At 42.0% G+C, this 22,890-nt stretch overlaps 1 protein-coding gene across 4 annotated transcripts in view; it reads right to left on the bottom strand.

Annotated features, from left to right (window-relative positions):
* Positions 1-22,890, bottom strand: part of INPP5K (inositol polyphosphate-5-phosphatase K) — a 63,216-nt gene that overhangs the window by 5,550 nt on the left and 34,776 nt on the right. For 3 of the 4 annotated variants that reach the window (XM_073667739.1, XM_073667740.1, XM_073667738.1), the window contains exons 4-13: positions 21,948-22,056; positions 13,700-13,816; positions 11,030-11,205; positions 10,669-10,780; positions 8,171-8,280; positions 6,937-6,963; positions 3,940-4,132; positions 2,993-3,130; positions 1,891-1,974; positions 919-1,023 (exon numbers count right to left, since the gene is read on the bottom strand). In XM_073667739.1, the coding sequence (XP_073523840.1) occupies positions 919-1,023; positions 1,891-1,974; positions 2,993-3,130; positions 3,940-4,132; positions 6,937-6,963; positions 8,171-8,280; positions 10,669-10,780; positions 11,030-11,205; positions 13,700-13,816; positions 21,948-22,056 (1,171 nt within the window). The remainder of the gene's footprint in view (positions 1-918; positions 1,024-1,890; positions 1,975-2,992; positions 3,131-3,939; positions 4,133-6,936; positions 6,964-8,170; positions 8,281-10,668; positions 10,781-11,029; positions 11,206-13,699; positions 13,817-21,947; positions 22,057-22,890) is intronic. The other variant, XM_073667741.1, reaches the window with a different exon arrangement.

The following is a 22,890-nucleotide window of genomic DNA, read 5'->3' as shown; positions in this document are numbered from 1 at the left end:
CGCCCGCTGTTTATAGTTTATAGCACAGGGAAAAGATGGCAAAACTGCCAGCAAAGCCGCTTCAGGAAAAAGACAGTCGGTGCTTTCCTAAAGAGGCTCTACCTAGGAAAACTATGGAGGCTCCACCAGCGTTATAAATACGTTATGTGCACATACCCTCATTCTATCTTTTTTCACACTGCAAATTTCAAATCAGCGCATGGAAAAATCTGTGCTGTGTGATAGCGGTGACGATTCCCTTTGAAATAATTGAATGGCAAAATACATACAAGTTTTGCCTTATAATCTGCATAACAATCCTTTCTGCTCTGTGAAGATGCATAAATTGGACTCTATCAACAGAAAGCTTTCTCCCTGACCACTGAGCCTAACAATATGCTGACCCGTCCAGTCTTATAAAGCTCATTTTTAGAATTCATCTAATTATAATCACAGGCAGGATCACAGTACAATATAATATGTCCAGCTGATAACATGGGGTAAGGTAATAGTGACTTAAGTGCATGCCACAGGTCATGCCTATAACACTCTCCCATGGAAGTTAATGATTAATTTTAGGACTAAGGCTGCTTAATGTGCAGTTGTCTTTTGTACATCAAAGCTTTTGAAAAGCATTTTCTAAATTGTAACGTTTTAAAAGCTATGTACACCGTTTATTATTATTATTATTTCCTAAATAGAAAATTAAGCAACTTTGTAAATATTCTTCATAAAAAAAAATTCTAACATTTTGATGCTGCAGAGTTTCTGCAAGTTTTATATTTAACTAGGTGATCTGCAAATATGTTTTAAAGCACTTAAAGTCCTTTAAGTTATCTTCATTGCATTTTGGGGGTAACAGACTCCCCTTAAGTTTGCTCCCCTAACCCTGTATCTAAGTACCCTGACCAATACAGACTGGCATATTGGCATACATACCTGAAAAGGCTCACTGATGCCAGCCAAACACTGCAAATTATGACAGAAATAGGCCAACAGAAATTCACCTCCATCAAGTGGAATTTCATCAGCACTGATGTAAACCTATAACGTGGCAACAATTAAAAGGTTGCATTTAACAACTTAATTCCAAATTTCAGTAAAACTAAATAAAAAATCTTATATAATCATGTATGTGGGAAGCTACTGTTTAACTGTCCTATACAATCAAGAATTGCAAATATTATATATTACATCAATACATTAAGTATTGATGTTCACCAGAAATAACAGCACTTCAATTTCTGTGGTCCTAGAAAACCATGGGATTGGGAAAGGTTTATGTGGGCTATGAGGGAACACATATATTAAAGGGGTTGTCCACTACTTATTATCCACTCCCCAATGTATCCCCCCGGGGCCCCTAAGTGTTTTTGTAATTACCTTGCGTTGCAGATAATGCCTGTGAGCGGCGCTATCACTGGCCGCTCACAGGCATTACGTGACCCCCGGCTGCAGCCGGCTCTGACATCCGCTGACGTCACGACAAGTCCAGGCTGCAGTCGAGGGTCCCTCTTCTGTGTTCCACCGGTGGCTGCTGGGTTATGGGCGGGGTTACCCTGCACGTCACACCCGGCATCCACCGAGCGCTCTGCCTCTCCTCATTCATCGGAAAAGCGCGCGGTGGATGCTGGGTGTGACGCGGGGAATACACAACCCAGCAGCCACCTCGGGGACCCCAGCACTGAGTCACGCCTCACTTGACGTGACATCAGTGGCGGGTCACGTGATGCCTGTGAGCGGCCCGCGATAGCGCCGCTCACAGGCAGAACATGCAACAGAAGGTAATTACAAAGACACTTATGGACCCCGGGGGGATACATTGGGGGCATAATAAAAAGTTGTGGCCAACTTCTTTAATTTTACTATATGTAGATGCTGTAATTCATAAAAATATTATTATTTTCTTACCTGATTACAGTCTTTACTAAAAGATATTTCATCATCTTTAACCCAGGCATAAGTGACATAATCATTTGTATGTCTAAAGCTAACCTAAAAAAAAAAAAACCATGGGATTTACTGATTGTTATTTGGTAGTGAACAAAAAGGGAACAGAAAATTGCGTAGAGTGCATTTTATAGAGATAGCCCATGAGACGACTGCTATGGGGTCCTTTGAAAGAGTGGGCCCAGTCCTCGTTGATCCAATCCCATTTGCGGTTAGGTTGGAGAACCTATACAGAACGTCTCTCCAAAGAAATACATTGCTCCCAACCAATTAGTAACTACTTGTTCCACACTTTATAGAAATAGGTTAAGACGGGAAACATACACTACACGCTTCTGTTCATGATGATCATAACTACACTTAAAGGATATTTTTTAATAGCCCTATAAAGGGCTTCTCCAGTCATATGATGTTGATGACCTATCCCAAAGAAAGGTAATCATTATCAGATTGGTGGGGGTCCGATACCCAGCGGTGGCTGAATGTAAACATTGAACAGGGCTGCACTTCGTGCAATGCCAAATACTAGAAATCTGCTCCTATTCCAAAGAACGTGCTCCTGTGACCCCCGACACAGATATCCGTGCTTGTGGGGGGGGGGGGGGGGCGGCTTTGGAAAGCTTAAGTATATTGTTGTATCACTTACTATATTAAGAACATTTGAGGATATTTTTAGAACTTGACCAAGCCCAGTGGGTGAGCTGGTTTGATCGTTGTATGATTATTTTGTACATCATTTGCCCACACTTTAGTCAACACGCCATAAGTGGATGACAGATATTATGTACTAAATCTGTGTAAGAGAAATACAAGGTATCGATCAAATCTATCTCTCTCATATCTATCTATCCATAGATCTATTTAAGATGAACTGAAAAGAAGAAATGACTCTCCAGGGAAGAACGCCTTCCTTTCTTAAACATTGATTCTGTCAATACAACAGAAGTAACAAAACTTAGTATAAAACTGCTTGTATTCTATGAAAGGTGTATTACATGAATGATCATGAGTGACTATTGGCAGCTGATCTGAATTTGCACAAATGGCATTAACCATTACATACCCTATAGAGCCCAATCCAATCCCAGGTACTGCTGGGAAAATCCTTGCTCACAGAATAGCTGATGAGAGAGTCGTGATCGGCGTTCCATTCTCCCTCCGCTCTCAGAGTAACTGAAGGTACGAGGATCAGAGGCTTCATCTACAAGTAACGTTACAGATAACTTTGATGAGGAGAGAGCCGTAGATTATTGTACTGTTAGCTATCAAGATTTCTTAGGTGTCTAGTTCAGAAATTGCATATTACAGACGTAAAGGATAGGTACTCTACATTAGAGGGTTATTTCGAAACTGGATTTTTAAAATGTTAATTTTATGCGATCGTCTCTTTCCATGGCAATCCATATGATACATAAGGCGAAACTGGGATCACAATTGTCTCCACATTTTTATTTTTTATCAATACTTTGGGATTTGCACAAAAACCCTCTTTTCTTTTCAGACTAACCCTTTAAAGGGAACCTGACAGCGAATGCATCCTGCCCAATGCACAGGTAGCATGTATCAGACAGGGACTCCACAATTTCAGCCATGTATGTATGGCTCTGTAACACTGCGGGAGAATAGTTGGAGAGGAGGGTCCCCGGCAGCTTCTCCCAACCCGTTTCACTTGAGCGACAGGTCTCTCCATGCGTGCATGTATAGGAAGAGACCTATCAATCCAGGGCAGTGGGCGGCTTTTAAACTATATTGTTCTCTGAAACGCCATAAAGTCAAACATGCCTGGCTGAGATCATGCAGCCGGTGTCTGATACATGTTGCTCGTGGATCGGACAGTATGTATCAGCTGTCAGGTTGCCTTTAGGAAAGCATGCTGCGATACATCACACTGTATAAAGCTAGACAAAGTGGATAGCAACCCAATGCACAGAAAAACAGCCATAAATGAATTAAACACTGCCGCAGTCTTTATTAAGCATCAATATTCAGTGTAGTGTATAAAGAAAGTACCTGTACTGTGAAGGTTCCCGTTACCGGCTTGTGATCACTAATCCCATAGCTCATATGACTTGCATACTTTTCTAAATGGACTTTTAAGATCTGCTCAAAATCTGAGCCAGCAGCTTCATCTAATTCACTTTCTGAATCCTCCTTCAATTTCCACAGAATGCGATCAGTCCAAGCTGGTTTGCGTTTTTTTCCACTAGAAAATATTAAATTATATACAGAATCAGTCAAATCGTAAAAAATCTGCTTTTCACCATAGGTCTCATGTACTATGAAGCTCTTCACACCGCTAACTCTGCTCTGGAACCATGAAAGGGGTTGTTAAATAGCAGAAAACGACAAACCTTTTTACACACAGCTTTGTTTTGGGAATATATGGGGCCATTACAAAACCAATTTCATACAGATACATTCTGTATGAATCCAACCCCCAAAAAAATAAAAAATGTCACACGCCATCTCCTCAATAGAAGATAAGACTCCAAACAGATGGCGCCCACACACAGGTCCTATAGCTTTGCACTAGGAAGCTGTACAGTCCCATACAATAAAGAACAAGGCTGTGCTCAAGATACAGGGCGCTAAAGGTTTTATAGGAAGAAGGACACATGGAGAGGTAAGGATTTTATCTGTTCACGTTTGGTGCTGTGCCTTTGGAAAGATGTAGTCCAGAATGAATTGGGCTTAGTTTGGCACTGCCGGACCGCTGTGTGTGACGTAGAGATGTTGATGGTCATGTCATGACCTCTGCACTGCAAAAAAAATCTTGGGACTTTTAACGTTTTCCGCCAGATTGAAGCAGCTCTGCCAAAATGGGCAGAGCTGGGGAAGAGGCAGGATGGGATGGGATGGTAAGCAGCTATGGCGGCCCATCAAATTCTGGCATTTTGTACTGGGCAGGAATAGCATTTCTGGGAAGGCATACAATACTAATAAGATGCGCTGAATTCATTAAGTGCTGTGCGCCTCTAAATGAATTTGACGCATCGTATTCCAGCGAGCGCTTCATTAAGAATGGCGTTCCCAAGCCGGCTTTCAGTCAACTGGAGCTTTTCAAACTACGTTCACACATTGTAGAAAAAAAACATACGTGGCTGCAATTGTGCTGCCGATGTCCGATTCATGCTGTCCGTGGTCTGGGCAGTATGAATCTGATGGCAGGTTAACTTCCCTAGATTTTACTACATTTTTCCACTGGAGGACCAAGGAAAATTACTGTAAATACACCTTATTTATTATTTTCACAAAAGAATGCTACATGCATTGAGAATTCCCTACCTGCATCATTTATAGATGGCGCCCACAGCAACATACAATGAACAGGTACGTGGAATTTATTGGTAGGAGAGAAAGCCTCTTGGATATTAAAGTTACACTTTGTGTTTGCGTCTTTGTTAATTCTGATGATTTGTACCAGCATTAACCAAACTGATATAATTCAATATTAGGATACAGCCATCCACAAAGGTGAAAGCGGAGCAAAACCACAACAGAGAGTCTGTGAACTTTATTCTGTTGTGTAAGGCTGTTCAGTGTGGATAACTAGCACTTGGGGTATGTGTGATGACGTCTTTTAGAAGCTGGTGTACCCACATCGTTGTTGAAGCAGAAGATGCTTTTTTTTTTCTCTAAATCTCATATATAAAATAGTGGTGGCTTCCAGGAAAAGCCGCCTGAAAAATGCACAGGTCACGTCTTTTAGCCGCTTCATGACTTTTGAAGCCAGAAGCAGTTAAAAGAAGTTACAAAAGACTAAACATATGCACAGCAACTCTTTTTAACATTTTTGTATGTGCTCACTATGGGTAACATTTATTGTTACTCTTTTTCAGGTGGGTTACAGCCAGTATCCGCCTGAAAAAAGCCTAGTTTCCACAAACTCTAACTGAGCTTTAAAGACATATACCCACATTTACATGCAGCCAATTAGCTGGATGGATGTCATTTAGCTGGTAATTGGTGCTTGAGATTGTGCTGTAATTTACTGCTGTGAGAGGTAAGAAAGAGCTGCTTCATTCTTCATCTCTACATGTTCACATAGTTACTGCATAAACTACACACTGAAAATGATGTAAATGTAGCTGCCGCTCCAACACTTTCCAGCGGGCCGAAAGTGATTGTGTCCGGACCACCATTTCCTGGCCTCGTCATAAACAGTCTCCGCCAGACTGGAAGTTAAAGGACTTGGCCACTAGTTTTTATATGATTGCCCCAACTGATGGACCCTGTGATGCCTGTCAGTGGTCAGCGATTTCGCAGCTCACAGGCAAGAAGGAAAGCAGGGGGTAATTAGAAAAACACTTAGGGGCACAGGGTCCATCGATTGGGGGAATCATAAAAAGTAGTGGCCAACTTCTTTAAGTGAAATTGCCGGAGCTGGAATTGAATTCATGTGGATTTTTTTTTTCTGATGCCTTTCCCCAATGAAGTTTAAAATATACCGTAGACCCATTTATTGTTTTATTATACTTAGCTTAAAAATTTGGTGATAAAAAAAATAGAATAATAAATCTGGCGCAATTCATATAGGGCAGTTTTCATGGTGTAAATGAAACCAGCATTCAGTTTGGAAAACTCTTACCCCCCAATTGGGTTTGCAAAGCCTCTAATTACAATTTTTTATTTTTATTTTTTACAAAAAAATTAAGAAAACCTAACTGTAAACTTGTAGATGTAATGTAACATATGGGTACAAAAGTCATCCAATTGTGTACACAAAACAGCAGCAGATAAGTGATAAAAGAACATTGGGTATTTTTAATATCCAAGATAAATTTTCTTAAAGTCGATGGTTTAGTAAAAATCAACGTCTTAATGAAATGACATTTTTCTATTTCTAATGATTCAAAAAAGAAACAATACAAGGACAATACTAGATGAACTGAACTCAGCGTAAGTAACAGGTGAAATGGCATCTGGCACGTGTCACAATACGGTTGATTGTTTGATGTTAGTACAATCTACAACTAGTTTTAGGGAATTCAAAGGTTTTACTCTTACTTAAATCCCAATAGTGACTTCTTCCATCTAAAAATGAAGAATAGAAGTCAGTACACACAAGACAAAAATATCATGGCTAGACCTGTAGAATCCCTCTTTTCCAGGATAACACAAAAACCATAAGCAGATGACTGGTGACACAATTTGAGGCATCTCAAAAAAAACCCCTCATTTAGTCTTCTAATAAAATTTGACAGAATTAGTTGATCACGGCTGTATTCTTCCAGAAACAGCACCACACTAGTCTATAGGTTGTGTGAGAAATTGCAGTTCAGCTGCACTAAAAATTGTACAGGACTGAGTTGCAATAAATCATACAACCTGTGTACAGAATGGTGCTGGTTTAGTATAACCCATTCCATCTACTAAATCTCTGAAAATCCAATTTTGGTAATGCAGAATGAAAAGACCAACACCGATGTTTCTTTATTTGTTTTGGTGATATTCTATGTAAGAAGTTTTTTCTTTCATGCATTATTACTTTTTATTTGATAGTATTATAAACACATAGCTGGTTTGTTTCAGAAACAATGCTACACCAGTCAATTTATTATTTTTGGTACTGCAGCTTAAATTGACTGACCAGCAAAGATCTGATACGCAATACTGCACGTAGCCTGAGGACAGGTGGGGCGCTGTTTTTGAATCCTGCAAAATCCTTGTCAAATCAATGGTTTGTCTGTGTAAAATAGGGACAGGGAAATGCTCTGCACAGGGAGAACTCTTTGTAACACCATTCCACTGTGGCCAAGATATTCCCCTTCTTTTAATCCAGAATTCCCTGCAGATATGAGAATAGCATTTCTAAATGAAAAAAACCCTATATTTTTTGCCTACAATAATAAATTCAGCAAATAAAACTGTAAGAAAATCAAACTCTGCAGAAATAGGTCATATTTAAAAAGTAGCTAAACTTTTAACAATTTTTTAATATATATTTTTATGCCCTTTAATTGCTTGCGGATTGGCAGGGCTCCAGGTCCTGAAAGTCCACAGCTTTTATTGCATCCAAGCTGTGCACTTCTCAGCGATCCTTTGAGCAATCGGTGGGCGTTTCAAAAATAGGACACCCACCGATCTGTAGGTAATTAAAGATAAAATTGCTGAAGATTTAGCCACAGTTTACAGTTTGCGCTGTCTTATATATCATGCCATTAGCCTTGTGGTGACTTATCGCTTGCACCAGACTCGGAATGTACTCTTTTATAACTATGCAGTTTGCTGATAATTTTACCTTGTATCATACACATCCGAGTTCAGGTCAAATTTGTAAGTTGGCTTAAACTTCAGCGGCCCCTCCAAAAATCCCTGGAGAAATCGTTCTTTCTTCTTAGCAATATTTAACTACAAATGCACAAAAAAAGAAAAACAAAACAAAACTCTGCGTAAAAGTTGCATTTTTTTTCCCACCAATTAATTTTTTTTCCAACTTGCGGCAGCCGAGTTGAGATACTACAACACACAAGCTGTCAGTACATGGTGTGAGTTGTAGTTTCACAACACCTGGAATGCTGCAGGATGCTGACTCCTGACTTGATTTATATGATGACTGTGCACGTCATAGCATGGATAACAAAACGACTGATTACGGAAATATTTATCAAATAGTAAATGAGAAAAATAAGTGATATAAATCCAAAATATTATTATTGATAATGTACCAAAAAAATATCGCAAATGTAAACTTACTGACTTCACTACAACGGATATACATCAATCCTGCATAACTTCTTCCACCTCCTTGCCTGGCTCCTAGAATTTTCCTTTCCTTGAGCATTTTTAAAAATCTAAATTGCAAGGCTCTTCCTGATGTAATGCTTCTCTCTACTAGGATGTATTTTTTTGCTTTCCACCTCTACTATGGCACTCCACCAGAAATGTTGACATTTTCTACTAGTTCCCTATCATTTAGTTTCAATGTCCCCTCCCGGTCTACGATTTCCTACATAGTCGTAGACCAGTGATTCCCAACCTAATTACTAGTTTCTACTCCCAGGGAACTTCTACTTCCATAACTACCCCAAAGTACTTCGAGCAGGGGGAAACGGTAGAGCAGGAGGAAACGGTAGAGCAGGGGGAACCGGTAGAGCAGGGGGAACCGGTAGAGCAGGGGGAACCGGTAGAGCAGGGGGAACCGGTAGAGCAGGGGGAACCGGTAGAGCAGGGGGAACCGGTAGAGCAGGGGGAACCGGTAGAGCAGGGGGAACCGGTAGAGCAGGGGGAACGGTAGAGCCTAGTACAATTCTCGCCTAGAGCTATAGTCTGTATTGTCTTCTGTATTATAACATTACAGGTCATGCTGCTAATGAGTTCTGCAGAGACAGGATAGAAAACACTGCCCTAGAAGGATTTTTGGCGATCAAGCAGGATTCTGAACATATACCGTGTGTCTGTATTAAAAAACGTGAGAATTTTATAGTGAGAAGAGTTAAGCAAGATTCTACTTTTATATATATATTAATCAGCCTAAGAGAAACTTGGCACTTTTTTTTTTCATATATAAGTGGAGGTACAGGCATTTGTTACACATAAAAATAATACCTTTTTTTGCAAAGAGCTGATGTACAAGTCACGAGAAATCTATCATAGAAGTCATATGCAAATCAGGCTGGAAGAGCACTAAGGACGTGTCAGTACACTTGGAAAAAGAAGCCTTAGGCTGCGTGCCCTCTATGCGTTTTTCATGTGGAATTTCCGCAGCAGAAACACTTTAAAACCACTTGGTAATCCGTGCCCCATGATCCCCAATGAAAATCTGCACGTTCTGTGCCCATGCTGCGGAATTTTCCGCACCGGATCTTCCTTGCGGAAAAATCCGCAGCATGTCCATTATTTGTGCGTTTCTGCATGCGGATTTGAGGTCCCAATGCACTTGAAAAACGCAAGTCAAATCCGCGTCTAAAATCCGCAAGCGTTTTTTTTCTGCTGCATTTCTGCATCGTGGGCACATAGCCTAAGTGAAGTGACCTGCCCCCAATACACCTTCAGACTGATTTGCATATGACTTCTACTATAGCTTTCCTATGACAGGAATATTTGCGCTCTACAAAAAAAAAAGTATCACTTTTATTGGAGGTCACACTCATACACGGCCATACAGGGTCCCTTTAACAATACATGTTCAGCCATACCGACATACCATGCTTTAAATATTAACATTAAATAATTCAGGGGGTTGTACAGGATTATAAAATACATGGCTGCTTCCCCCCCCAGAAACAGTGCCACACCGGTGCACAGGTTCTGTATGGTACGAAATACCACATATTCGCTTCAAACGAGTGATGGTGTAATGTCACATGCCACAGATGGAGAAGTGTGGTACTCTTTATGTAAAAAAAACAACCAGGTTTTTTGAATCCAGTACATCTCTTCCAAAGGAAAGCAAGAATGAGAAAATCACCTATTATTTTAATTTTTGTGTTACATGTATTTTTTTTTTTTTTTTAAAAGTTGTTTTATTTTCTTTAAAGATCATGATTTTTATAAAAAAAAATAAATTGAGTAATCTGGCTATTCTCACACTGGGGCTTTTTTTTGACGTTTACATCCTGTCTTTTCAGCAACTATTTTCACTAGTCTCATGATCATTATGTGGCAATGACTGGTAATACCTCTATACACATCTGATAAAGGATCCACCAATCAGAATAGGCGATGTCACACCGGATCCTGCCCCCACCATTTTCCGATGATAGCTTCCCTTGAGTTGAAGAGGTGGAGCTGGCTTACCTGGTCCTTTTCCCAAAGTAGGTTATATCGATTGCTATTCACAACTTCTCTAATAAAGTGAATTCCGAAGTCTGCAATCCGGAAGTTGAGGTCCCCAAACCAGAACACCGCACTATGTGGTAGAACAAAATAGACATTTTGGTGTTTAGGAGGGTTTCAAATTGCCTAGAAGGCCATAAAACATCATTTTTGGACTAGTTCTGTGAACACTATTGTCAGACATAATTGGTCGTTTCCCAATGAGACACTTTATTTTGTCATTCGATGGATTTAATTTGGAGATATGCAGGGCTGTCACCACTGCTCTGTGTAGGTTTCCCCGCGGCAATAGCTGTGCTGAATATTTAATGTGCTGACTTACTCGTGATCCAAAATGCTGCCAATGCTTTCCCCATCAAATTGCTGAGCCTCCAGCATCTTCTCAAAGTCATCCAACCTCTGGTTCGTGTTCTCCATGTGAGCCGGCAAATGGCAATTCATGAAGCAATGCATGTGGCCATATACAGACAGGCGTACCGTCACTCCTCCTTTATTGCCCTAGTGTGTAGAAATAGAAGCAAAGGCCATTACTAGGTCACAAAGTGCAAAAAACGGACAACTAAAGGGATACGGCTGATTGCTAAAAAAATGTATAGAAATGTCCCTTCGCAGGAGCTGATTGCAGGTGTAAGAAAACGTTATAGTGAATATGAAAGGTTTTCTGTGTGGATCTTCACTATCATTTAACCACAAAGTTAAATGGAATAAATCTTAAATTAAATGGAGAATTCTCTCCTTGGATATTTATGGCATATCCACCGAAGATGTGATAAATGTCTAAAGGAAGCAACTATGTAATACACGTATCACTGAAATGGGGGTCCCTTGACACCTGTCCCAGTTTAGGTGGCCCCATGCTTTAGTGTTTCCCTAGGTCCCACACAAATGAATAGATATGCACATTTATATGGACACCTCTCCATTCACTCTACTTCTGGATGCTGTGCACCAATGGGGACCCTTATTCTGAAGACAGGAGGGGGTCCTAGAGATGGGAATACCCCTTTAACTTGCAAACGGTATGACCCCAAATTTAAGGCACGGAGAAAATCTACTGAAGTAATACAGATACCAATTGGTCCCTATGTAGGGAGACAAATTCCCCCCCCTCCTCCTACGTTAGACTGTGTTCACACTGGCTTTAAGACTTTTGGTTAGAGCAGAGTCACACCCTGTGGCAGATCTGTTTTCCAAAAAACACCAATGCACAGTGACGTCATCATTGACTAAAAAGTATTTATTGCTGCGCTGCGGACTAACAATCCTGCCATAAAGCGAAATCCCAATAGAATCTCTGATCAATATTGTGAACAAAGCCTTAAAATAATTGCCCATGTATAGTTTCATAATATATCAGTGTAGCAGTATAAGCTCCATGTTCTTGTAGAGAAAGACAAAGCCCAAGTACATACAAAATGAAAAGAGAACATGACGGCAGCCAGCTGCGCTTACTGCTCACTATTACTGCTCACTATTGCTGCTCACTATATTATTACTTCATTTAATGCACAAACTGTAAGCTCCCTCTAGTGGACACTAAAACCATAAATTAGGAAATTAAAGGGAACCAGTCATGTAAAATAACGCTATTAACCTGCAGATATTGGGTTACTCTGCAGGTTAATAGCGTTCTGACACCATCCAGCACTGAGAGCCCTGCTGCCAGGAAGAAATTAACTTTATTCCCCCAGCAGTGTTCTGCTTCCAGTCACGGGGGGCGGCCGGGTGGGTTTCAGTCATCTCTCTGTGTGTAAACACACCCGCGGCACTGATTGACAGCAGCTCATCATTAGGGCCGGCTGCCAGTTAGTGTTGGGGGCACGGCTACAGCCGACGCTCTCTATACACTGAGCGGAGACTAAAACCGTCCCAAAGCCACCCCCATGACTGAAAGCATTAGACCAACTTTGGCTGAACTCGCCAATGTCAAGGGAGAGAAGGATCCGGCATATTAAATTTCAGATTGATCCTTTTATTCACGGTAAGATATCTAGCTGCCAGAAGAGGGGATGCGGCTCTCAGTGAGAACATAGGAGGGCTCAGCAGAGCGGGTCACTATATGAATATATGGTATTGCTGCAATTGTAACTTGCAGAATAAATATTATTTATACTAAAAAAAACAAACAAAATCAAGGTTCAATTAAATTATATTTACTGTAAAATTGTCAATAAAAGCATTAAATAGACCCACAAACAGCAAGTCCCAATACAGGATGGGTGATAACTTGCTGATAATGGTGAGCACACGGCTCAGACCCCCACCAATTTTGGAGCGGTGACTGCAAAAAAGCACCACCACTCCATTCAGTCTACAGGACTGTCCAGCAGTCCCGTAAACAATTGTGTGGTGGTGTGCAAGAGCAGCCATCGCTTCATCATAGGCATTGTGTCATGTTCAATCCCCAGAAGCTCCGCACTCCCCAGCCTACCTGCTTGCCAGGGACGGTGCGCTCCTGTTTAATGGCAGCTCTGTGCACTCTCAGGTGCTGCAAGCAGGGGCAGTTTTGCCACATCAGCAGGTTCAGACTGGCCTACAGGGGAACAGGTGAATCCCCCGGTGGGCCTACATAAGCAGTAATTAGAACCGTACACTTTGTGCAACACGTCCAACAAATGCTTGTTTTTTGAGTGGTAATCTGATGTTTTTATTAACACCATTTTGAGGTAAAGAAAATGTTTTGATCGCTTTTTAGTGTATTCTAGGTCGGAACTGCAGCAATTCTGGCGTTCCTATTTTTTTTTTCCCAGTGTTAAATGCACAATTTAAATATTTTGATAGATTGGACTTTTACAGACATTAGGATACGGAATATGTTTATTTAAACTTTTATTTTTTAAATATATTTTAAAGATCCTGATGGACGCCCCGACACAGATGTGAAGATAAATATTGAGTGCACTGATGCAAGGTTATCACAGTACAGGAAATGTATCGGCAGCTTCTCCATTACTAAAGCAGATGTGAATAATACAATGTGTGCAGCACTTACCCAATAGCCATAGAGCCCAGTGCGAATGTAATTGGTGCGAATGTCCTGTATGAAGGGAATGTGCTTGTGCTTTACAAACGTTAACAGGAGGAGGCCTTGCATTCGAATGGATGAAACCTCAGGGAAAAAATTGAAGAGGTATATTCATCGTAAGTAAAAGCAGGAGGCGCACATTACATTAATATCAGAACTGGCACACCCTCTCTCTCTACAGGGACTTGTACCCCAAAGAAAGAAGAATTGTACGAGTATATTATTCAACCATAAAAATAGATTTTATTAAGTCACAAATTAAAAATAAAAACCAATGCAGTCCTTCACAAACATGAGCGGGCGGCAAATTAGTTTATATGCACAGAGAAAATATTTTATCACAAGACCTTTATGGTATAAAAGATGTAAGTATGACCCTAATCAGTTGTTCAATAATAAAACAATATTGTTGCCACAATTAGCATATAAACTTATAGCGTAATCACATGTTGTAGCTAAATTACATGTTGTATGCATATAGGGAAAACTGTGTTAACAGCATTGAATACCACCTGTTAGGTACAGGAATAGGTAATCGTGGACTGACATGTACGAACAAAAATAAATAAACGCCAATGAACAACAGTTCCAAACATAGTTTCCCAATGCCTATGTGAATAAATAGAATTAAACAAAAGAATGAATATCAAAAGGATTAATACCTTGATAAAGTGCTCTGTGCAGCCGCCTGCCCGTAGCCCTGACGCACGTTTCGTCTAGCCTTCTTCAAGGAGCTATATCATATATTCATTCTTTTGTTTAATTCTATTTATTTTTGTTCGTACATGTCAGTCCACAATTACCTATTCCTGTACCTAACAGCATTGAATACCACCTGTTAACACAGTTTTCCCTATATGCATACAACATGTAATTTAGCCACAACATGTGATTACTAGTGTTCAGCGATACCTTCCGATATCAGGAAATATCGGATCGGATTGGATCGGGCAGATACCCAAAAAGTATCGGATATCGCCGATTCCGATACCGGAAACCAATGCAAGTCAATGGGACACAAATATCGGAATGAAAATAAACCCTTTCTTTCCTTGTAGGTTAATTCTACATGAAGGAAAACAACTAACAATAATGTAGAATGTATTGGGGGAGGTGGTTGCCCAAATCGATGGGAACAGTGCTCACAGTGAAACATGAAAAGCCGGCAATTCAGCAGAGGCATACACCGGTACCCGACAATTTAGAACAGAAAGAATAGAGCTTCACACATAGATTAGATAGAACATGTCAGTCACATATATAATAAGTACAGTGACAGTGTTGCTTACTGTACTTGTCATTTAGTATAAAGGATTTATTTAAAAAAATATTAGTGTTTTCATGCACCGTCTCTTTAAAAAAGCCGGCCGGCAATTCAGCAGCGGTACCCGACAATTTACAATAGAAATAATAGAGCATCACACATAGATTAGATAGATAGAAACATGTCAGTCACATATATAAGAAGTACAGTGATAGTGTTGATTACTGTACTTGTCATTTAGTGTTAAAATAAAGGATTTATTAAAAAAAAAATTGGCGTGGGGTTCCCCATAATTTTAGTCTCTAGCGGAGGTTAAGCAGACGGCTGGGGCAGATGTTTGAAGCCTGGGAAGAGGGCAATACCCACGGAGCTTCCCAGGCTACTAATATCAGCCCCCTGCTGAATACCTAGCCTTTACTAGCTATTAAAATGGGGGACCCCCTCAAAATTGACGTGGGGTCCCCCCTATTTTAATAGCTAGCAAAGGCTAGGCAGACAGCTGGGGGCTGATATTAATAGCCCAGGAAGGGTGCCATGAATATTGGCCCCCTCCCAGGCTAGAAACACCAGCCGTCAGCTGCCCCAGAAATGGCGCATCCATAGGATGCGCCAATTCTAGCACTTAGCCTCGCTCTTCCCACTGCCCTGTAGCGGTGGCAGTGGGGTAATAGGGCTGGGGTTGATGTCAGCTTATAATGCCAGCTAACATCAAGCCCAGGTTAGTAATGGAGAGGCGTCTATAAGACACCCCCATTACTAACCCCATAGTCAAAGTTAAAAAAAAAAAAACACAAACACCCAGAATAAAGTCCTTTAATTGAAATAAAGACACAATTCTTTATTGTTCTAAATTAAACCATACTTACCATCATGCCCATTCCAGTTGAAGCCAACGATCTCCTGCAATAAAAATAAAATAATAAAGCAACATCATCCTTACCTTTCGATGGTTCCCAGGACAGCTCCAGCTCTGCTACATCGAGATGACAGGCTGGACCGCAGCAGAAAGCTGCCATCCAGCCTGTCATCCCGCAGAGACTGAGAAGCGCAGGCATGCTTGCGCTCCTCAGTGTCTGGCTGTGACGGCATCCAGATGAGCCGACAATGAACTCGGCTCACCTCATGCACGTCACTGACAGGGTGGGAGAATTCATGCGGTGAGCGTGAGAGACTCGGCTCATCGGGATGCCGTCACAGCCTGACACTGAGGAGCGCAAGCATGCCTGCGCTTCTCAGTGTCTGCGGGATGACAGGCTGGATGGCAGCGTTCTGCTGCGGTCCAGCCTGTCATCTCGATGTAGCAGAGCTGGAGCTGTCCTGGGAACCATGGAAAGGTAAGGATGATATTGGTTTATTATTTTTCTTTTATTGCAGGAGATCGTTGGCTTCAGCTGGAATGGGCGTGATGGTAAGTATGGTTTAATTTCGAAAAATAAAGAATTGTGTCTTTATTTCAATTAAAGGACTTTATTCTGGGTGTTGTGTTTTTTTTTTTAAATACTTTACTAGAAATTCATGGCGGTCATGTCTAATATTGGCGTGACCCCATGAATTTCGGGCTTAGGGCCAGCTGATAATGCCAAGCTGGCCCTAACCCCTTTATTACCCAGTAAGCCACCGCACCAGGGCCCTGGATGAGTTGGGTACAGCGCCAGAAGATGGCGCTTCTATGAACGCGCCATTTTCCGGGGTGGCTGCGAACTGCAATTTGCAGCGGGGGGGGCCCAGAAAGCTTGGGCCTCCCTGCGCTGCAGATTCCAGCCCCCAGCTGCCTAGTTGTACCTGGCTGGACACAAAAATAGGGCGAAGCCCCAAGTATTTTTTTTTTTTAATTATTTCATGAAATTCATGAAATAATTAAGAAAAAAAGGGTTTCCGTATATTGTTGTGTCCGGCCAGGTACAAATAGGCAGCTGGTGGTTGGGGGCAGCCCGTTCCTGGATGCTGTACCTGGCTTGACACAAATATAGGGCGAAGCCCCACATCAATTTTTTTTAATTATTTCATGAATTTCCCGAAATAATTTTAAAAAAATTGACGTGGGGCTTCGCACTATATTTGTGTCCAGCCAGGTACAGCAGGCAGGAATGGGCTGCCCCCAACCACCAGCTGCCTATTTGTACCTGGCCGGACACAACAATATAGGGAAGCCCTTTTTTTCTTAATTATTTCATGAATTTCATGAAATAATAATAAAAAAAAAAAAATACGTGGGGCTTCGCCCTATTTTTGTGTCCAGCCAGGTACAGCTAGGCAGCTGGGGGCTGGAATCTGCAGCGCAGGGAGGCCCAACTTTCAAGGCCCCCCCCCCCCCCCCCGCAGCAAATTGCAGTCCGCAGCCACCCCGGAAAATGGCGCGTTCATAGAAGTGCCATCTTCTGGCGCTGTACCAACTCATCCAGGGCCCTGGTGCGGTGGCTCACAGGGTAATAAAGGGGTTAGGGCCAGCTTGGTATTATCAGCTGGCCCTAAGCCCGAAATTCATGGGGTCACGCCAATATTAGACATGACCGCCATGAATTTCTAGTAAAGTATTTAAAAAAAAAAAAAACACCCAGAATAAAGTCCTTTAATTGAAATAAACACACAATTCTTTATTGTTCTAAATTAAACCATACCTACCATCACGCCCATTCCAGCTGAAGCCAACGATCTCCTGCAATAAAAGAAAAATAATAAACCAACCTCATCCTTACCTTTCGATGGTTCCCAGGACAGCTCCAGCTCTGCTACATCGAGATGACAGGCTGGATCGCAGCAGAAAGCTGCCATCCAGCCTGTCATCAAGCAGACACTGAGAAGCGCAGGCATGCTTGCGCTCCTCAGTGTCAGGCTGTGACGGCATCCAGATGAGCCATGAAGCCCAGGTTAGTAATGATGGGCGTCTATAAGACACCCCCATTACTAACCTACAAAGTGTTAAAAAGAAAACACACACTACACCCAGAAAAAAATAATTTATTTGAAATAAAACACACCATTTTATTTAATTCTTAGTTTACTGAAAAAAAATACTTACCTGTCCACATTCCTGCGCTGATATCCCATGCACAGCTGTCACATCTGGAGATGGTGACAGCTGTGCATGGCTGCTGTAAGCTCACACTGCCGGGAACACGTCCGCTCCCGGCAGCTGGAGCCACTGACTGAGGTCACCGGAGTGCATTCAGTCAGCGCAGCTCCGGTGACCTCCTTTACGGCCCTGCTGTACCGTGGGAATTTCTCACGGTACAGCTGGCCCGTAAAGCAGATCACCGGAGCAGCGCTGCCTGAACTCCGGCGAATGACGGGCTGCTTTACGGCCCCGTCATTCTAGCGGCGGCAGCGGTTCAGAGCGGTCACATTCTATGTGGCTGCTCTAAACTGGAGATCATCGTTGGACACTCGTGGACTACTATGGAGGGGTAAGGATAAGGTTGTGGTTTATTATTTTACATTTTATTACAGGAGATCGATGGCTTCAGGGAATTAGGTGTCTAGGTGAGTATAGGTGTAGTTTTTTATTTTTTACTTTATTTTAGGTGGCGATCGGCGGGGACAGGTAATGTATGAACTAATTTATTGTAGGCAACCACTGGCCACCAATGACATGTATTTAAAATTTATTGGGGACACAGTAGGGCAATTTAAATAGCAGGATCAGGCTGATGGGAACTACTGCTCCCATCGAGCTGATCCTGCTGGCACGAGTGGACGGGGGACAGACATAGGCCGATGGGAGTAGTAGTGTCACATCGGCCTATGTCTGCCTGCACGCACACACTCGCAGACATCGCACAGACACCCCGCACACACCCGCAGACATCGCACAGACACCGCGCACACCCACAGACATCGCACAGACACCGCACACACCCGCAGACATCGCACACACACTAATCATGACAGGCTGATGGTCTGAGAGGTGAGGCTGACCTGTGCGGCCGTGGGAAAGTTCATGTGAGTTCATGCAATGCAGTCAAGCATGAACTCACATGAACCCTCTGAGGGCACCGCGGCGACTTCAAATGAACAACTGATCGGCATCACCTGATACCTCAGCTGTTCATTTGAAATAACCGGCGGGAAAGCGCAGCACAGAACGGGAAAGCCGGCGGTGAAGTCTTTCACTGCCGGCTTCCCCGCCCGGGTCCTTCGCTCCCCGCTCCTTGGTGCTGTGCTCCCCGCCCGGTCCTAACTTACGATCGGGATGGGAGGTGGCGAGGGGAGCGGAGGATCGGGGTGGAAGGCTGCGGGGAAGAGAGAATGGGGCTGAGTGATTGTTTAAAAGCCAGCGGGCGGTAAAAAGCCGCCGGGGCTTTTAAACAATCAGGAGAATTCTCCCACGCTGGGATTCTGATGACAGGCTGGATCGCAGCTGAGCGCTGCCATCCAGCTTGTCATCCTTCAGAGACACTGCAGAGCGCAGGCATTATGGGAACTTCCGATTCCGGTATCCGATATTGTAAAAATATCAGAACTCCGATACCGCGAATATCGGCCGATACCCGATATTACAGTATCGGAATGCTCAACACTAGTGATTACGCTATAAAATAGGTTTGTCCTCAGTTTATATGCTAATTGTGGCAACAATATTGTTTTATTATTGAACAACTGATTAGGGTCATACTTACATCTTTTATACCATAAAGGTCTTGTGATAAAATATTTTCTCTGTGCATATAAACTAATTTGCCGCCCGCTCATGTTTGTGAAGGACTGCATTGGTTTTTATTGTTTTTTAATTTGTGACTTAATAAAATCTATTTTTATGGTTGAATAATATACTCGTACAATTCTTCTTTCTTTGGGGTACAAGTCCCTGTAGAGAGAGAGGGTGTGTCATGTTTATATTGAGTTTATGACCAGAAATACTATATAGGATTCCATTAGTGGAACTTTTGTTGTTAATATCAGAACTGGGTATTGATGAGAAACATAAAAGCGGGTCAGTCTCAGTAATAACTGATGTACTTCATAACTGCATTCTCCATACAGCCGCCCTCCGATGTTACATGCTGAATGCTTTGAAGAGATTGCAACTACACAATGTCCCCGTTACCATTTTATCCAGTATACAAGAACTATTCAGTTTGTGTGGCAAGAATAAGGGAACATTTGTATGGTGTTAAAAATGAGACTTAAAGGGGTTGTGCAAAATTCATATATGGCTAAAATTGCAAAGTGCTTTGCAATTTTAAAATTACAAAGCAACTTTGCAAATCATTTCTTATTAAAAATCCTCTCCATTCTTTTAATTTGTTATAATGGTTATAGTTTTGCATTGTAAATGTATGCATGATGCCCTCGGCTCGGGACTCCCTCTTGGGAATACTACGTACATCTACATAATCAGAAACAGGACCCTACAGCTCAGTTCACACCAATATCGGGATAGACTAAGTGCGGGAGCATTTTATGAAGCACCCTATCCTATGATTTCTTACCTAATTCAGCAATATGCCTACTATGTGTTTAATTAGCTGGAATATCAGACGTATGGGAAACCCTAACAAGAGGATTACTCTAGTTTTGCAAATACAGAAACAGTCCCCATATATCGTATGTCTCCAAGAGACCCAGCCACTAGAAAACATTTAAATAAGCTGTGGGTTCAGTGGGGAAAGCACTCGATGCACACCTCGTATTGGCACACAAAAACATAGGGGGAAGACAACTGAGACTGCAATAGTCCCAGGGGGAAGATCCATCATTGTGCACGCTTATATCATCGCGTCCCTTATGTCATTCTGGGGCTATACAATCCTCTCTCAGCGGGATTGAGTGTTCTTCATGAGGCCACATTGTCTGCTTTACAATTTTCATATGCTAACATAATAAGTGTGGGTGATTTAAAAACCCTCTCCATTATCAAGCATAAAGGGATTTTTTGTATTATAGCATACAGCTCGTTGCCTATGTTACCGGCCACCCTGATGTCTTAAAGAGTGGCTAGTTAACTAGGTAAGGAGATCCGACTAGCCTCAGTCACCCTGAGCCTCCTCTGTGCTGCAATGGCAAAGCTACCTCTGCTAGCAGCAGGGGAAAGCTCACAGTTTTGTCCAGCAGGGCTACCAAACCGCTGGTCCGAACTGTCAATCTTAGGAGTGCACCGACCCCTGCAGAGCAGGAAGTGGGGGCTGGTGCGCCTCTGAGGAAAGGAAGTTGGGACAACCCCCTCACAAAGGGTTCTTATCAGAATCATTTTAGGTAGGCCTCAAAATGAAAAGTAGTGATTTGTAGGTCAGTGTTCAGTAATTATCACAATACCTCTTCTGCCCCCAATGAAGAGGCAACCTGATTTTTTTTTTATCAAATTGCACATTAGACTGCGTGTGAACTGGGGGTGTATCACTGCACTTGCAGTGCATGGTGGCTAAAGAGTTATCCTCGCTGATTGATAGAGAAGACAGACGCTTTTGTAGGTAAAGAGATCAATGCTACCAGATAAAGTCTCCTGCATGCTCCGCTGTCTGTGGGCTGATACTCCTTCATGTGTTGAAAAATGCCTTCGTATCATATTGTAGATACAGCAGTCCAAAAAAGCAGCGCAAGAGCGAGATTTTGTTTGGCAGGAGAGATGACATCACTGAGAAAGCCTCTGGTGCAGCTGGGTGGGGAGAGCTGAATAGGAGCAGTGGACTGCAAGTGCAATGATCTTCCCCCTCCCCAGTGCACTTGAAGACTCATTGGCATATTCATAAAAAGCAGGATTTCTCCACAATGAAGAATCAGGACAAAATAAGCATCAAGTCACTGACCTCTACATCACTACCTTCATTGCCCTAAAATGATGCCGACAGGTTCCCTTTAATATCTTCCCAGAATGCAGCACAAAACATAGGAGACCCAACAATATATCTGCTGAAGGGGTGACGGAAGTATGATCCGCAGACAACAATATACAACAAGAGGAGCAGAGCAGACCGACATATAGGTATACAAATATAGTACAAAATATAGGGTTACCTTCACATAGCCAAGTGGAGCCAAAACATCCATAAGAAACAGACTCCAGGGGTCATCGAAAGCCAAGTCTGATAGAAAGTTTACTACTCTAGAATTTACTTCCTGCAACCTAAAACACACACATCTTATCAGCGTTGTATAATCATTCTATAAACATACGCATAGATATGTCTTTAAAGAAAAAAAAAAAATCAAGAAAATCTCATTATGAATAAATTCCCAAATAAGTTTACATTACTCACATTAGTTTTGTCTAGGGAGGAAATCACTATAGCCCATAGAAATGGTCACCGCCTTGTTACTTTGACAGAAACCTGTCATAGAATGTTAAAAGGGCGGGTGCCTGTGAGCATGTGCAGAGGATCGTCTGCTGCACATGCTCACAAGAACTGCCTATTAACATTCTAGGACAGGTTTCCTCCAGAATAACAAGGCAGTGGCCATTTCTATAGGCTATAGCGATTACCCTCCAAGACTAAAAGTGTGATTTGCTAGTTAAAAGTAGTTATGAATTTATTATAATGACGTTTCTTTCTTTTTTCCTATTACTAGAGTCTCCCTGCCTTATGCATGCCAGTGTTTGACCACCCTAGTGAAATAAACATGCCATACAATACATCATTCAAGGGAAAAATAAAAAATATGATATTACATTGAAGCCTGTGTCTGAGACAAATTATATACAATTCTATCCAGACCAGAAAAGTCGGCGAGGCAGGCATTTTTCTTAAAGAGGTTAAAATACATTGATCACTGATCCATGTAACAGCTGATAAATGCCCGATTGCTTGGTGTTCTACCATTGGAACCCCCCACAATCAATAGAAGGGGGTCCTGATCCCCTGTTTTCCCTCACTGCTTTCGTGACTGACATAGCAATCATATGCAATGCTGCTCATTTCATTTTATATGGGACTGACCGGGAAACCTAAACTTGCCCGGC

Source organism: Phyllobates terribilis, unplaced genomic scaffold (genome assembly GCF_046119375.1).
Source record: "Phyllobates terribilis strain yellow unplaced genomic scaffold, ASM4611937v1 Scaffold_2__4_contigs__length_985480577, whole genome shotgun sequence".
NCBI classification, from domain to species: domain Eukaryota; kingdom Metazoa; phylum Chordata; class Amphibia; order Anura; family Dendrobatidae; genus Phyllobates; species Phyllobates terribilis.
This window is presented reverse-complemented; position numbering and strand designations above follow the sequence as displayed.